Consider the following 16,639-nt stretch of genomic DNA (forward strand, 5'->3'; position numbering starts at 1 on the left):
GAGAATACTTCTGCCAGTCAGCACTGACTTGGTGCAACAAGCCCAACATTAGGAAAAATTATTCTTACAACAATATAAATTAAAATTAACTAGTAGGTCCAATTATGAAGTATCCATGCCTTTCAAGACTTTTCAGATGAACTCATACCAGCTACCTACTATTAAATCCAGTTACATTGAATTTGTTCTAAAACTCTTTTTTTAATTAGATGGAATATAGCTACACTTTCTTTAATCTACAGAAAATATTATGAAGTGCCAGAATGATAGGAACTACACTGATGAAGCTCTAGAAAGCTGCAATTTGATTTACACACATACGGATCAGATACATTGCCAATTTACCAGAAAGAGTTTAATACATACCAAAAAGAAGAGCCATATCTGATGAACAGAATTTTAAACCCAGTGTTTATTTACCATAGGAACTATTTAAAATATAGGGTAGCTATAGTCTTTATCTTTTGTTTTCAAGTGACAATTATGTTTCCTTTAATATTGTCTTACAAGTAGGCTTTTAATAAACCATGTCATTTTTTTCATTATCAATTTTATATAAATAAGCATATCAAAACTGTTTAGATAAACCATTGTTAAAGGCCTATGAAAATTTTAAGCATAGTTTTCATAATATTTTTTCTCTGAAAGCTGTTCAACTTCCAATTTTTATTTACAACTTTAAAAACTCCTTTCAGATATTACTGTTACTTTTTAATTTATTTAAGCAAGAGATACAAGAATCAGACAAGTATAAAACCTGCTTAAAATCAGTATTAATTGATTAATAAAATTTGAAATAAAAGAATATAAAAATGACCAATATATTGATTTTAAGAATTTCAAATCCTTTAGGTAGATAATATTTTGTTTTTAGGATAATGTATAATAATAATAATACATAAATTATGTAAAAGTATGTTTATTTAAAGACACTGATACAAAGAAATGCAGAAATTCTAATGCTTTAGGAACCATTACTCCATACACACAAATGAAAAGAACTTACTTAACTAGTGTTAACAAGTTCAGGTCGCATCTACAATTGGATATCTAAAAATGTATTTGAGGCTTTTTTAATATAAAAAACATCCTACAGACTTCACCCTCCACGCCCTCCTCCTTCATGCCAAAGAATCCAGGGAGTAACAAAGGCTTATTTTGCAGCCACTCTCATTGGAATAGCTAACAATCAATCATTATTATTATTATTATATACTAATGTTAATCCATCAAGGGATATATTTTTCATTTTCATTTCATCTAGTGGGATGTTGCCACATTATTTCAGCAGTGAATAAACAGATGGTGCTCAGTCAGTGTAATGGAAAGGAAGGGAATTCTATCACTGGCCCTGTGATCTCCATTTAGTTTAAGCTCTTTATCCCGATTAAGTACACAGAATAATAAAGTCTATCTAAAAGCCCTCTGTTAATATAATCACTTCTGCAGAACATTATTTTTTTATTCAGAAAACAAGAGTCTTATTTGCTGCTTCAAGTCTGTGGGAAAGAAAAGATGAATAAGAGTTTGTTTTAGTTTGTTTCACTGGCTTGTGCACATGCAGACTAGCAGTGATAATTTATAAGGCCAGAGGCTCTCCTCATAGCAGTATGTGAAATTAGATCTCCTTGTTTCAGATATGATGGCTTGTGTGTCAAAGGTCTGCAGCTGCTGTCACTCTTCTCTTTTAGCCTCAGTGGAAAAACCAGGTTCAGCTCTGACTTGTGCATCAGACTGCATTTGCACAACTCCTGTTGTCATCAGCAATTGTACCAAGGACAATGTGTGGCTTCCAATTTTTAGAAATCTAAGCATATCTGAGTTTTGCAAGATTAAATGAGAAATACTGAAGGGACTATGCTTCCAAATATGCTTCAGTGACTTCAGCCCATTGCTTTAACTGGACTTTGTACCTTGTCTATTGTGTCATAGTCTTTAATCAGGCAGCTGTTCTAACTATAGTTGCCCTGTCAAGGGTGGAGAATGATAGTGGAGGAGAGGGGTTGAAGTACCAATTGCTTCATTTTATCACAGGACCACAACAATAAATGGAAAAATCAAGTTATAAAATGCTTTAAACATTTTTTGTTAACAGTACCATTCCAGTAAAAGCTTTGATTGCTGTGTGAGCCACTCTAGAAGAAACTTCAATGTTGTTAATCCCTCACCTTTCCCTTTCTATTCATATACAAAACTTTTCGTAGCATCAATACTCAAAATACCCTAAAAAGCAGGTTGCTGAAAACAGATTTTCAGTCACAAAGAATAAGAAACAGTAAAACAAAAAGTGGGAAAAAATGCTGTCCAAGTCATTAATGACTATATGATTCCTGGGGCAACAATTAGAATAAATTACAAGGTGAAAAATGTGGCTTCATACCTGTTCCTACTGACCTGTGAATAAAGACAATCATTACCATTTGTGGTTAAACTCCATATTTCCAGTCATATCTTTCCACAAGCATATAAGTAATGGCATGGTGAAGAAGAAATGAGATGACTGGGAAGAGCTGTGAACCTGCTTAAGGAGCTGTTGCTTTTTTGTTGCAAGTTTTACGTGGACGTGCATAAATGTTATTTTTAAAGTGAACACCTAAAGAAAAGGCTTTTTCATTGCAAAAGCTACCATGGGTGATTAACAGTGTTGCTCATAATCCCCTGAGCAGATCCAGTGCAGCATTCCTCTATCCAGTATATCAGTATACCTGAGGCTGAGCTCACAAATGACTGCAGTGTAACACAGTGGAGGCGCAGCTCTTCAGAGGCTGCTGCACAAACTACCTCGTGAAAAAAGAAGCCCCAGCTGGCAAATACAGACCCCAAAGACGAGCTTTCCTCATATTTCTCAAAGGTGTTGAGGATATATACACTTATTTTTGCCTTTTCCCTTCTCTTTCAATTAGACAAGGCACAGAAAAGGCATGCATTTTACTCTTGTCTCCTCCAAGGCTGTTTAAAACTCATGCTATATATTCTAGTCTATAAATTTCAGTATTTGTTTCCTTGTTTCTTTTAGAAGCACCAACATCTTACAAACACAGGAAACTTCCTATGTCCTCTAAGGATCTCTTCAAACACCACTGAGTCCTAAGCCCTAATGCACATGCTGTATTTACACACTTAATCACATCAAACATAAATTAATGTATTTACAGCAGAATCCCAAATATTTTCAATCAGCTTTAAACTTTGCTCTGTAAACTGGTAAATCACAACTAAATTATCTGATTGGCTGTTTACTATGTGACAGCCATGAACAGCTGCTGCTTGCTGCTGGCACATGAAATATTCATTTGATTAGACACAGTAGACAGTAAAGAAATTGTTCGTTTAGACAAGTCTAGCAATATTCATACTAGCATACTAGCAATTTTCAATTCCTGATGAAAAAAATTGACAGAATTTAAAATAATGAAGTTAATACTCATAAATAATATTCTTGAAGTAGTCTGGTGTCTGATATCTTGATCCCTAAACAGAACTAGTTAGAAATATTTAATGGAAAAAAAAAAAAAAAAAAAAAAAAAAAAAAGAAGAAGAAAATGGCAGTATATTAGTGCATATACGGGCACATTAGCCAAATATTTGTTTAGGAAATACCTTCATCTTCTCTGCTTACCTACTTACTGAAAAAGGTATCCACATGCCAAATTAGTATATTTCAGTAAGTTCATGTACAAGATTTAATTAGATTTGGGGATGACAGATTTTAACAAATCAACATAGCTTTCCCAGCTGAAACAGAAAATAAACTAAAAACCCTAAGAGTGACCACTGTAATTGCTATGCAGTTATTTTAAAGAGAGTATCCAATAACCATCAGAAGACAAAAGATACATTTTGCCATATATGGTATGTGGTGAGTAACCCACCTAAATTTGAGAGACAGATTGGCTTTTTCCTCTACCTTGTGCTTTCCCTTGTAGTCTAACAAGCAATAAAAATAGAAAAATAATTCTTCTTAGAAGGGAGTCACATTTGGTCCCAGGACCAAAGGACGGAAACAAGAGATTGTTTTATTTAACAGTGTGTGTGAATAGGGCCAGCCTTACATACAGACTCCTTTTCTTTATTAAATTTGCAGGGTTTTCAGTAAAAACCTAGAACACTTTATTTTAAACCTCAAATACTCTGATTCTGCCATGACACTGTGAAGTATAGTGGGATTTCTTAGATACTTCATGCTTCATTCTCTTCTACAGCATGGTTCTCTCTGCCAGAGTGCTTCTCCTGACCAGCTCCTCTTCCTGCCACGTCTTACCATCAGACAAGGAGAAACAGAAGACCAATGTGAAACACCCTCAGCTAATAACCAAAGTGCAACTCATATTCAAAGCAACTTTCTTGATGAAAACATTTTTTTCAATTTCAAATTATCTTTTAGTGAAAATTGATACTTTTTACAAACACACAAAATACTTTTTAAAAGGAAAAAAAAAACCCAAAAAACAATTTTCTCATTAAAAATAGTTGGGAAAAAAAATCTCAGTCATCTCTTCTTTAGTGATTTTCAGAAAACACAGTGTGTCTTTACATAGGTGTGGATTTACTTAGCAAAAGATAAAAAAAAAGAATATATAACTTTCAGTGTCCTGTATTTTTATTACATATGCTTCATGCTACATTTCCCTGTAGCATGAAATGTGAAAATCCTTCCAGCTCAGAATCCACCTTCTGTACTCCACTGATGCAGAGGAGTACAATCTACAGAACATCAAGTGTAGAGCCCATCAGCCTCTTACTTTAATGTATCCGTCTGGGAAAGTTAGTTCTTTGAAATGTTTTTCCTAAATTAATTTTTTTAGAGACATCTAACGAATGTAGCTTTCTAAATTGCAAATTCATTTGTATTTGGCCTACCAAGATGTTACACTGATAGTCATATTACCTGAGTAATTATTCCTAACCTAAGTTCCATAATGCTAATTCTAACATCTCTTGTGCCAATGAACATTTTCTTTCCTCCTAGTAGTTTTTCAAGTATATATTTTGTTTCTGAAAAAATGTTAGTACTAAATTATTCTGAACATTTCACTGAAATACTGAAAGTTCTTTCCAATGTCCTGACAATATGTACAAATCCTACTTTTGTTTGAAACTTTAGCTTCATAAGAAAAAATTATGCAGACTCATCTTTCAGATGAAGCTGACTCAGCTGAAAGCCAAAGAAAATATAGCTGCTCTATTTCTAGTCCTCTTGGTACAGTGAAGGCATTTTATTGCCAGGCCAACAGCTTGATGGAATCCTGAACAGCAGTGCCATGAAACATAGATTACTGTTCCTGCTGTGTTGATCCAAGGTTGCTGCTAAAATGAAAGTCTGTTTTTCTGTATACATATGAAGCATTTAGGGGAATGGTAAACAGTAATGTATATTACAGAGCACAACAGCTCTTTTAACAGTCGTTCAGTGAGTTGGGATTCATCTCATTTACCTCATTTATATCCTCTTGAGTGGTGCAGTGTTGGAAATACTGTGACAATTCTTCCTCATACTTATCAACTCTGGAGCTCCAGTTTATGCTATCACATTCAAATCTAGCAAGTTCTTGCTTCAGATTCTTTACAGAAACATTCAAGCAATTCTAATGAGGAAAGAAACAAATTTATCAGTCTCAGGAAATGTATTGATTTAACTAATCCAAAATTAAAATCATTGAGGCAGAACGTGCACAGCCAGCCACAATGGGCTAAAGTAAACTATTAAAACTCCAGTGGAAGGAGAGCAAGGACATAGCAGTTTCAGTCACTGGTAGTCTGGGGAGTAGTTTTGGGTCAAAGTCACAACGTAAACATGGTGTCTTCTCTGAGCAAAGAGGGAGTGACCTACTCCAGTCCTTTGCCACCTGGAGAATAGCTCCTTTCAGCCATCCATCACTTTATGGTGTCTGAAGAGCAGACTGCCAATATGAATGATCTTGCCAAATCATAAGGAAAGCCTTGCTTTCTTAGTAAGTGAATGAATACTGGACAATGAAAATTCTTCCCTGAATAAATAATTCCTTTCTAAAATTATATCCATCCTGTCATGCAAATCAGTCTTGAATCCACTGATAAGGTAACACTGTTACTACATTTTCTCTTTTGTTCTTACGTTATCCTTTCTTTACAGGAGAACAAATCTGCAAAGCAACCTTTACAAAATAGCAGGATTGTAATGTAGAGATTCAAGGAATCACCATCAGGGCCTTGAACTTCACAAAACTAAAGTAAATTATGGCTTGTGGTTTTTCCAAGCAATGATATTTTAAGATTGATTTCCTTAAGGCTCTCTCTGTATTTTTCTCAGAGTAGTAATACATATTTTCACATCTAAAATTCAGCCAGATAAGTCCAATAATCTTTCATATTTATCCTTGATTTCATAAATCATTCTATTTATACTCACAGGTTGCTGCACTGCAGACAAGATATCCACTCCCTGGGTAATAAGTAGAGTATATAGCTGTCTAATATGTGCATGCTTCTCCTGAGACTTCACGAGGTAGGCTTTGGCCTGGTGCACATTTTCAGGGTCCCCATATATTTCAGGAATATCCAGTTCTCCTAATTTTGATAGACATTCCAGCTGAAATATACAAAAACCAAAAATCAATGTCTGTTTAAAATAATTTTTTTTCCTTCCCTTTGAGTTTAAGTAATTAAAATTGGTTTCAGATCTGAGTTTTAAATTCAATTGTTTTATGCAGTTTTAGATGCAAGATTTTAATTCTGATCACCAGGCTGATTAGTCTTATTTCTCTGGTGAAAAGGAAAGAAAAGCAACAGCAACCAAAACCAAAGAGATTTTAACTACAATGGGAAGAATGTATGTTTTAAAATGTTATACTCACTTCTTTTTTAATGTGATGGAATTTGACTGTCTTGCTGAAAATCTCATCATATTCTATCATTGCATCCTTTAATGTTTGATGGAAATGAATAAGCTCACTTATTCTCTCAGAATTCTCTTTCACAGGAAATCCCTTCTGGCTTGGTAATTCCAATAATTTTGTCAGGTACTCAAGCTCAGCATTCAGTTGCTAACAAAAATCAGAGAAGTTACTCAATTTGCATAAACATTGCAATTTTTCCTTTACATTTGATGAAATAGCCACCTAACAATGGTAAATTGCCTTGGAGAGAAGTCAATGCCCTGCACTTTAAAACACTACATTCTGTACTTTTTGGTAGGCATGAATCTCAGCTATCACCCAGCCTTACATAAAAACAAGTCAAACAGAATTAAAGGACAATGGCAGAGTGAATTGCTCAAACTCAGAGACAGTATTCATAGGAGGCAGAAAGGCAACTATGATGTACCTCAGCCTCTGAGCTGCTCTAAATTCAAAAGCTTGGAGCTGATGCTGTCCTCGTACTTCCACCAGCCCAGTGCTTGTGTGTCCCTTGAATACACAGCTAACACAGCACAAGATATTCTCTGGACACTGAAGGCAAACTCTCTTCTTCCCTACCTTATAAACACACACAAACACTTCCTCCTGGAAAGCTGTTGTGAAACATAAAACACTTAAACCCCAGACAGACTGTCTGGCATTAATGAGTGTGTGGATCTTTACGGGACCAAAAAGAGATTTGGATGTACCCATCACTCCATTAGCTTGGTTTCTCACCTCATAGTGTGGTTTCATTTGGTTCAGCTTTTTCTGGAGTTCCAAAACAATTAAAAGGTCACTTCCAAGGTCAACTGGTACTGCAAGCTGGAGGGCCTCTTGAAGAATCTCTAATCCACGGGTAGTCTAAAAAAGGATCAAACATTTCAGCATTTCTAACTGCAATAAATTAAAAAACCCCAAATTTAAAGTCAAAGCTAAATTTGTAACAAAACCTTCTTCAAACCAGGCACCCAAATGCTGTCAGTAAAGCCTCTCTGTCACAAACCTTCTGAGTGACAAGGGTGATAAGATATCTTTAAGACAGCATGAAAAAGACACCAGGCCTGCAGGACCACAGACACACGATTTCTGTGACAACAGATGTGCTGCTGTACTGCTGAGTGGCACTAGAGATGCAGCAGCTACAGGCCTAGCTGGTGTTTCTGGTTCTGCTACTAGCCCAGCTAGTGTTTCTTTTAAAGAACACTGCACACTCTCCCTGTGCCAAGAAGGTTTCAATCCTCTTTCTGCATGAACCATGTTGGACTTCAGTTTACTAACTATTAGGACACAGTTGAGTTTAGCAACTCAAAAGCGTCCAAAAAAGGACGCTTTTAAAAAGAATTTTAAAATCACTGCTGATAAAGCATTGATTAAATTTTATAAAAACGTAGAATTTGAGGTGGAGACTTGGACTTGTATGCATTTGAGTAACGAGAAAAAGATCAAAAATATTTCATGGTTCCTGATGACTGACTGACAGAACAGAGAACAGAATACGGACAAGAATCATGTCTTACTGATCATCACTCTTAAATAATACCTGTAATAATTAATGAGAGAGCCACAGAGAAGCTAATAAAATGCTAGAAATATCTGCCACAGTTGCTTTCTTCCTAGCTATTTTACTTACGATTTTTAGTTGTTCTTTAAATATCTGGCACTGTTGCTTGATGGGTTTTACTTGAGTAATTTTAAAATTCCAGATTGCCCAAAGATCAGTCAGCTCTTTCCTCTCTTTATTCAGATTAATAATGATATCTTCTGTTACTTTTATCGCTTTTTCTACTTCTAGTATTAAACTCTCATTTACCTGGCAAATAAACAGACACATTTTTTTCCACACATATTTTTATAACATACAATTAAAACTTCATCATTTTAAATAAAGCTTAATAAAACCTCAACTATTCTAACGTAACTTTTAATAAAAAATTTATACTTTTGAATGCACCTTTCCCTTAATATTGTCTAGAAATAGGCACAGATTGACAGAATTTGTAAACTGAGGACATATAAAGCTGGTGTTTAAAACATAGAACATAATTTAGTAATGACTGAATTATAGCCATCTGATATCTGTTTCACACTCAGACAAAATAAAAGAATTTCTGACTAAACAGAACTACCCAAAATGGCCTTTTGGAGAATAAATAGCAACTGGAAAAGAAAGTAGGTGAAGAAAAGATCACCCCTTTGTGTTGATAAACATAGCAGCACTGAAGTGGAGGAGAGCTAAAGTGTTTAGTATTTGAATATTTGGTATTTTTTCCTCTTTTCAGTATAACCTCTATGAGAAATATCAGAAAACTGGGTAATGCCATTTCTGGATTTCCCATTTAATTATTTTTTTTTTCTAAGAGACGCTGTTTTTGTAAATTACTAGTATGATCTGTATCTTCCAGATATTTAAAAGCTACAATCTGGGAGTATCATGGGAACAGAGTAGTAGAAAATATGGTGACAACACATATCCAGGCCGTTAGGGAGGTAATGTCTGAAGATGTGTCAAGATTTTAAGTGACTTTGCCATTACTCTGTCTTACCTTTGCTTGGCTGCATCCAGCTGGGACACACACCCTGCAGCTGTACTAACAGCCTGAGCACCTTCCCTCCCTCAGCTGGGTTTTCCAATTCACCTTGCACCCTGCTGTAGTTTACCAACACCACCTCCCCCTTCCCAGCTTAATGTCTAACTGTTCCCTAGTGTGTCCTATAAAAGCAGAAAGAACAGCTGGGTATTCAGGCTGACCTCATTAATTTGGATTACATTAGGAGGTGTAGCTTACGGAATGATTGCACATCTCAAACGATCACCTCATGAAGTGTTGTTGGAAAATTAAACTGGGATGCATAGGCAGTGTAGCAGTTGGACAGAATGTAAAGACACTGGGAAAGATTGTCTGCAAGGAAGTAGCTCTTACATCCATTTCTTCAGAAGAATCCATATGCTCAGTCAGTAAAGACTGCCTGCCTCTTAGTGGAAATAAAATAAACTTAATATTTTACTTGTGTATATGCTGCTTTCCAACATGAAAAAAAAACCAGATATGAGAATGTATTACATTTGTATGCATGGACTGGGTCAATAAGGGCTCTGTCATTGCTAACCACAAAACTTTTTATATTACCATAACCTCTCAAATACTTTCTTCTTCTGAAAGTATGTATCAGCATTAGCCCCTTTAAAACTAGGTACACAATCCATCAGGCATAGAACTAGGACTGGACCTCATCACAGGCAAGTATAAAATATTCAATATGGTTTATCAGATCATACTCACCACATTTACTAAATTAAGAAAATAGCAACCCATATTTTGGGTGGAAAAAGTCTTCTTTATAGTCTGTTGCCACTGAGTATTAGCTGACTCTATTGCAATTTTATTTTCAGTCTCTCTGTTTGTTGATAGGGGTTTTGAATTATAGAATTCCTTCAGATTTTTAATATCATCATTCACCTATAGAAAGACATCAAATAAATATCAAAAAATAAATCAAACTTTGAGGTGCTATAATCAGAAGTTATAGAGATATGATAAGTTTGAATAGCACCCTCTGATTCTTCTCTTAATTTTAAGATCTATGAGTCCCTAAAATATTTACAACCACCAAATAATAAAATAGTTTTAAATAACTTTCCCACTGGTAGATGGCAAGCAGACAGGTGGCAGCAATTAGCTCAATTTCTGTCACATATCCTTACATGGATTTTATGTACCAGTATATCAATGCACTGATTTTCACTGATTTGCATAATATGAAGTAACTGAAGTCAACAATAATCAGAAGTAGATGTAATACAATATTTTTTGTAGCTTATCATGCAATAAATAAATCCTATGTCTAATGTTATCTGATAGGTTCCATGCCATCCTCAATTTTTTCTAAATGTCAAATAACAGCTATCATATTATAGAATCTTAAAATGGAATCCAAATCAAAATGAAAATTAACTATCCTGGACATCACTAGCTCAGCTACCAAAATTATGTTGGTATTGAATTGATTATGCGTTGAGCTAGAGCTGGTTTTCATTTCATTTTTAAAAACAATCATATGAATTAGCATGTCAGTGGAAATAGTATAAGACAGCAACAAAGATCCCTATGAACATATCATAGGACATTTTTTAAAGTTATATGAAGCAAATGAGTAAATTTAATATTCAAAATAACTACATGGAAGCATTTTTATCATGTATATAATGAGAGTGCACATGCGGAGAGGAGAAAAATCTAAATCAATTACAATCCTTCCGACAATGGAAGCAAATTTTTTAATTGTAAGATTTTTACAGTCTAGTCAGAGAATAAATAAGTAATCCATACCTCTACAGCTGAATGTAAAAAGGCCACATAAGTTTCTAGAATTTCTAGCTTTGAGCTAATATTTTTTTCAATTTTTTTCAGCTCTTTATTGAGAAAATCAGCTCTGCTAGAAAAACCTGCCATCTGCTCAGGTTCCAACTCTTCCATATTTTTGATGATTCCCTCAGCTGCTCTCAGTTCACATGAAGTTTCCTTTGAAGGTAGAAGCATAGAAAAAAAATGTATAATGACTGGAAAGGACTTGTGACTATTGATATCACATTGTTAATTTTCATTAGGATTGCTATTTTATGTGTAATTACTTGTTTGAAGAAGAGCTCACAATGGAGACTAAATCACAGAAATATCTATTTATTTCCTAAAAATGATAGGTGTAGTCATTGAAATAGTTATTTTGAAAGCCAGCACATCACAGTCCCAAGAAGGAATAGTTAGAAGAGGCATAGAGCTATAAGAGTGTATATATCTGTCAGGACAAAGTAGATACTGCAGCAAACAAAAGTAAAACCCTGACATGCAAAATTTTGGCAGAAAAGACACTTAAAACTATTATAAGGTCTTGAGGAATAAAAAGATGTTCTTGCTTATCTGCTGAAATTTTAATATTGTTACTATGTGCTCTTCAGAACTGTTTTAATGTGAATTTAATTTCCACAGGTACTGTACAGATCCATCTCTTGGACCCCATAAGCTGTTGCCTGAAACAAAAAGGAGCTCTGCAGGAGTAATGGAATTTTAAGTACTGAAAATATATAGGATACTCCTAAAATACACACTGCCATGTTGTTCAGCTCAGGCTGAAATATGCACCTATGCCGAGGCTATGGAAGGCATTCAAGTGGTTTTACCCCACTTCCAGATACTGCAGGGCTGCTATGGGACTGGGAAAGGCCCTGGATAAAAACAGCCTCAAGTGACAGAGCTGAGTGCTGCAGGGCTCTCATCAAATGGCTGCACTTCCAACATGAACAATGGATCTCTTTACAGCTCTCTTCACAGCTTCTCTAAATGGGAACTACTTTTTTCTTTTTTTGCCAATTCATCCCTTCTATTTGGCACAATAAACCACAAGAAGTTTTTTCTCTGACTCTGGCTGTCTAGACGATTATTAAACCTGGTGCCTCACATAGGAGTAGCAATCCTATGTGACATTTCAAGAGTCTTCCTACTGAGAATCGGTACGTGGATCCTGAGGCAGTAACAAATAACACAGTGAGATAGAGACAGTGGAGAAAACCAGTGATTTAATGACTGTAATGTTATCTGTGGTTTTGTTCATTAACTACAGTTTTAAAACAAACCACAGACCTATTTTCTTTGCAAGAAACTCTCAGCCTCTCGCCTTATTTAGAATTGCATACAGGAAACATTTGTTTCTAAAAGCACTCAACACTATTGAAAAGTTTTTTTACCTTTGTTTGTTTAGCCAGTTCTAGGTGCTTATTCAAAACTCTTTCTGACTCACACAAATACGAGCCAATCTCCATTCCAACTGCGAGCATCGGGGCGAGTTTTTTAATTGATTGCGACACCTGTATTTGAAAGTATTATTCACATGGTTAATTTATATAAATAGACATCATAAACCAGTATAAAATATCACTTTTTATACAAAAAAAATGAGGTAACACTTCTCTGTTGGTGCATAGATTATGTTTCTGGGCATAATGTTGTGGTTTAAACCCAAATGACAACTGTACCACACAGCTGCTCTCACACACTTCTCAACCCTAAATGGTGGGATGGAGAGAAGAAATGAAGAAAAGGTAAAACTTGTGCTTTTATATCATGTATACTCAGAGAAAGATGGGAATTATATTAAAGAAGACAACTCTACTATTTTTTCCACAGGCATGATCAAAACCCCTTCTTGTTTGCTCTCGTTTTATTGACATTGCTTTCCTTTCCCCTAAATATCTGAGGCTTGTGATTTCAATATGGCACAACTGCATTATAATCTTGCTATTATAGCCCCAGCAGAAATATTTTGATTCTGTTCCAGGCTTTTTTCAGAAAGCACATTTAAATCTTCTCTGACAGGACAAGAGACCTATTTTTGTGCAGACACATGTACAGAATTTGCTTCCACTGTCACTAAGATATTATGTATGCACTATAATAACAAAACAGGTTATGAAGAGCACAGGCAGATGACACCAGACACAACACACATAGTTATTATTAGACATGTGAATTTACATCTAACATTTTTATTAAGAACTGGCTGCCAACTGAGGTTCAAACTTTATTATATGAGGCTGAGGGACAATTGAATTTGGCACCAGATTCCTTGGGATACTTTGCTTTAGAGAGTTGGGATTAAAAGTGTATTGCTTGGAAACAATATTGCAATAAGCACTCTTTACTGCAATGAACAATCTTTTTATGACACAATGGGCTCTAATGCAAGGCTGGGAACAAAGTGATTGGAACAAATGGCACATTGAAACCCTATGTTCAAATTAAGGTTATATTTTAAGTAAAAGTTGCCTTCATAATTTAACTTTTAGGTTAAGATTCACAACAAGATAATGACATAATTTCTATAAACATAAATGGTATGGAAAAGAGCCAATTTGTAGCAAATTAAATTCACATTTGATTGATAATGGTTCATTATAAACATCATGCAAATACAAAACATCAGATTGGAGACTTAATTATTCAGCCAATAAATTTTACTTTTCTCGTCTCCACTCCTGGTTTCTTTCATATGAACCTTGCTAAAAGACTATACTTTTTTATTTGAATTTATACACGGAAACTTATTTAGGAGCTATTTGTCTATTCCATCTCTGACGAGTCATTTAGAAGGTCTGTAGTACTATATGACACTCAACCATTTATAGAAGGTTGTCATGTCCTTGATGCATCAATACCTTAATTAACAAAAGGAATTTTTTATAGTGAATAGAATCTTGTCTCCTTCACATTTACTGAAAACTTGCTGTGGTTCAGTCACTGTGCTTATTAAACCTCAATTCTTGCCACACTTATTTTTATCTTCAGCCACATAAAACAGAAGACAGAAGCAGTATAAGAAACCTGCTTACGGGTCACAGGACTGATTGCTCACTTTTCTGAAAGAACAAATTATAATAGTTCATTATCCAAGCAAATTCATGCTTAATTGAACATCACTGGTAAAATGTTCTTGTAGAAATGGCTCAGTTTTTCAGAACAGCTTTTGGTTTCTTTGTGTTGATAAAAGCATTCAGCATTCTAACTACAATTGTGCTCTCTCTAAAAAACTTATTATTTGATTCAACTTCAAGATTCACTGTAGCTAAATTATGGAAATACAATGCACTGTTCATGAATGCACTAAGAAGATGTGCTACAATGATGGTAATAACCATCACAAAGATGATCAGAATGCTGGAGCACCTCTCCTGTGGTGACAGGCTGAGAGAGCTGCAGTTGTTCAGCCTGGAGAGCAGAAGACTTTGGGAAGTCTTTATAGGAGACCCTTGCAGTACCTAAAGAGGCCTATAAGAAAGCTCAAGGGTGACTTGGAGTGACAGAGCATGGGATAATGGCTTCAAACTGAAACAAGGTAGGTCTAGATTAGATACAAGGAAGAAATTCTTCACTATCAGGGTGGTAAGACATTGGCACAGGTTGCCCAGAGAAGCTGTGGCTGCCCTGTCCCCAGAAGCATTCAAGGCCAGGCTGGATGGGGCTTTGAACCACATGGTCTAGTGGAAGGTGTCCTTGCCTATAGCAGAGGGGTTGGAATGAGATGTTCTTTAAGGTCCCTTTCAGCCAAAGCCGTTCTATGAATCTATGATATACCTTACTCAGATGATCTTCAAGTGAGGCAGTCCATTGTTGTTTCTTCAAAGTAAGTTCTTCATAATCTGGACACTGGCTGTTTAATTGATCTACTTTTTTTTGAACATATTCCATCATTTTCTGAATTCCTGCCACCCAAGAGCTAAAATAGAAAAGTAAAACTGCCATTTATTTCTCTTTTTTTGCTCAACATAGAGGATGATTATGATTTAAAAAAAACAACACTCATTCTGTTGATTTGTATGATGAGTAACTTACAAATTTTAAACTGTTACCCTTAAAAGAAAAATAACCAAGAAAAAAATTAAAATTAATCCAAATTAAATTGATAATTAGTAAAACACAGGAATGAAATTTCCAAACAAATAATTTGTCACCAGTACCTAAGGTTGATTCATAAGACAGATACATTAATTCTCACAAGACACATAGCATGATTCACTGAGAAATAGCTCATTTCCCTTTTCACTCTAGCTATACTATCTAAAAACTAAAATGACAAATGGAAGAGCTTAAAAGGGAAAATATATGGAATACCAGTTCTATTTTAAAGATAATATTTTCTTTGGACTCTAAAATATTTTAGTGTTTTTACAGTAGCTGATAAAAAGAATGCCATATACATTCTAAGTCAATCTCTCCTTAAGGGTGTTATTTTAATGGGACAAAAAACCCCACCAATTTACAAAACAGTGGCTTGCATTATAACTTAAACCATAATATCAGGGAAGCAATTCAGAACCCAAATACTTGAGGCATTCCACTTTAGATTGTAAAGAAGTTGTCTCATACAATTAAGAACTGAAAGTTTGATATTAATCCCCTCTCCCCACACATCAAGTTATTTCCTACTTAAATTTATATTTGTCATAAGAATTTTTGTAAAACTAACATGTTCAAAATAAGTTTTTTCATTACTTTCGTTTCATCAGAAACTTATGTTAATACCTGTGAGAATCTGCTTTATTAACTAAAGTTTGTCCCTTCTGCATGGTAGTTGCTGTACAACCTTTAATTGCTTCCTGCAATTCCTTGTATTTCACTGTCAATATAGGTAAATGTAAGCCTTCTGAAATAGAGATTTTATGGTAATTTTCAATACTTTCAAGACCATCAAGTACCTGAAGAAAAAAAGAAAAGCATATGTTATCAATATTTCTGTTGGAACCATAATTGGAAATTATCTGTTTTTAAAACTTCTATAAATTATCTCAAAAAATATACCTGAAGAAAAATACAAGACGGCCATTTGGTCTTTGGACACCCTAAAATATAAACTTTTCTAAATAGTCTTCTAACTGAAAGATTTTTGGAAAAAAGGTTGCATTATTAATAATACTGATTATAATTAGCTCCTGGGGAGACCACTGCAAGTATAGGCATTGTTTCTGGTGTCCCCAGAAAACAATCTTAGAGCCCAATTCTTGGCAAAAAAAAATTCCCAAATACCTTATTTTGAAACCAAGCCCTACATATACTTAAAGGAAATAAAAAAGAAAATACATTTTTGAATGGATTTGCTATTTTGGATAGGAGTTTGAGGCAAAAAGTCATATGAAAAGGGTAATTGGGTTTGAAATTTTCCACTTCAAATTACTTTGCCTACTGTTTGCAAAATCTCACTTCCACCAGCCTTCA

The 16,639-nt window shown here is 34.8% G+C and overlaps 1 protein-coding gene across 5 annotated transcripts in view; it reads right to left on the bottom strand.

Annotated features, from left to right (window-relative positions):
- Nucleotides 1–16,639, bottom strand: part of CCDC141 (coiled-coil domain containing 141) — a 65,514-nt gene that overhangs the window by 21,146 nt on the left and 27,729 nt on the right. For all 5 annotated transcript variants that reach the window (XM_068195999.1, XM_068196002.1, XM_068196001.1 and 2 more), the window contains exons 9-18: nucleotides 15,950–16,122; nucleotides 15,002–15,143; nucleotides 12,619–12,738; nucleotides 11,207–11,398; nucleotides 10,160–10,336; nucleotides 8,509–8,688; nucleotides 7,614–7,739; nucleotides 6,834–7,022; nucleotides 6,389–6,568; nucleotides 5,436–5,585 (exon numbers count right to left, since the gene is read on the bottom strand). In XM_068195999.1, the coding sequence (XP_068052100.1) occupies nucleotides 5,436–5,585; nucleotides 6,389–6,568; nucleotides 6,834–7,022; nucleotides 7,614–7,739; nucleotides 8,509–8,688; nucleotides 10,160–10,336; nucleotides 11,207–11,398; nucleotides 12,619–12,738; nucleotides 15,002–15,143; nucleotides 15,950–16,122 (1,629 nt within the window). The remainder of the gene's footprint in view (nucleotides 1–5,435; nucleotides 5,586–6,388; nucleotides 6,569–6,833; nucleotides 7,023–7,613; nucleotides 7,740–8,508; nucleotides 8,689–10,159; nucleotides 10,337–11,206; nucleotides 11,399–12,618; nucleotides 12,739–15,001; nucleotides 15,144–15,949; nucleotides 16,123–16,639) is intronic.

Source organism: Anomalospiza imberbis, chromosome 7 (genome assembly GCF_031753505.1).
Source record: "Anomalospiza imberbis isolate Cuckoo-Finch-1a 21T00152 chromosome 7, ASM3175350v1, whole genome shotgun sequence".
In the NCBI taxonomy this organism is placed as follows: Eukaryota; Metazoa; Chordata; class Aves; order Passeriformes; family Viduidae; genus Anomalospiza; species Anomalospiza imberbis.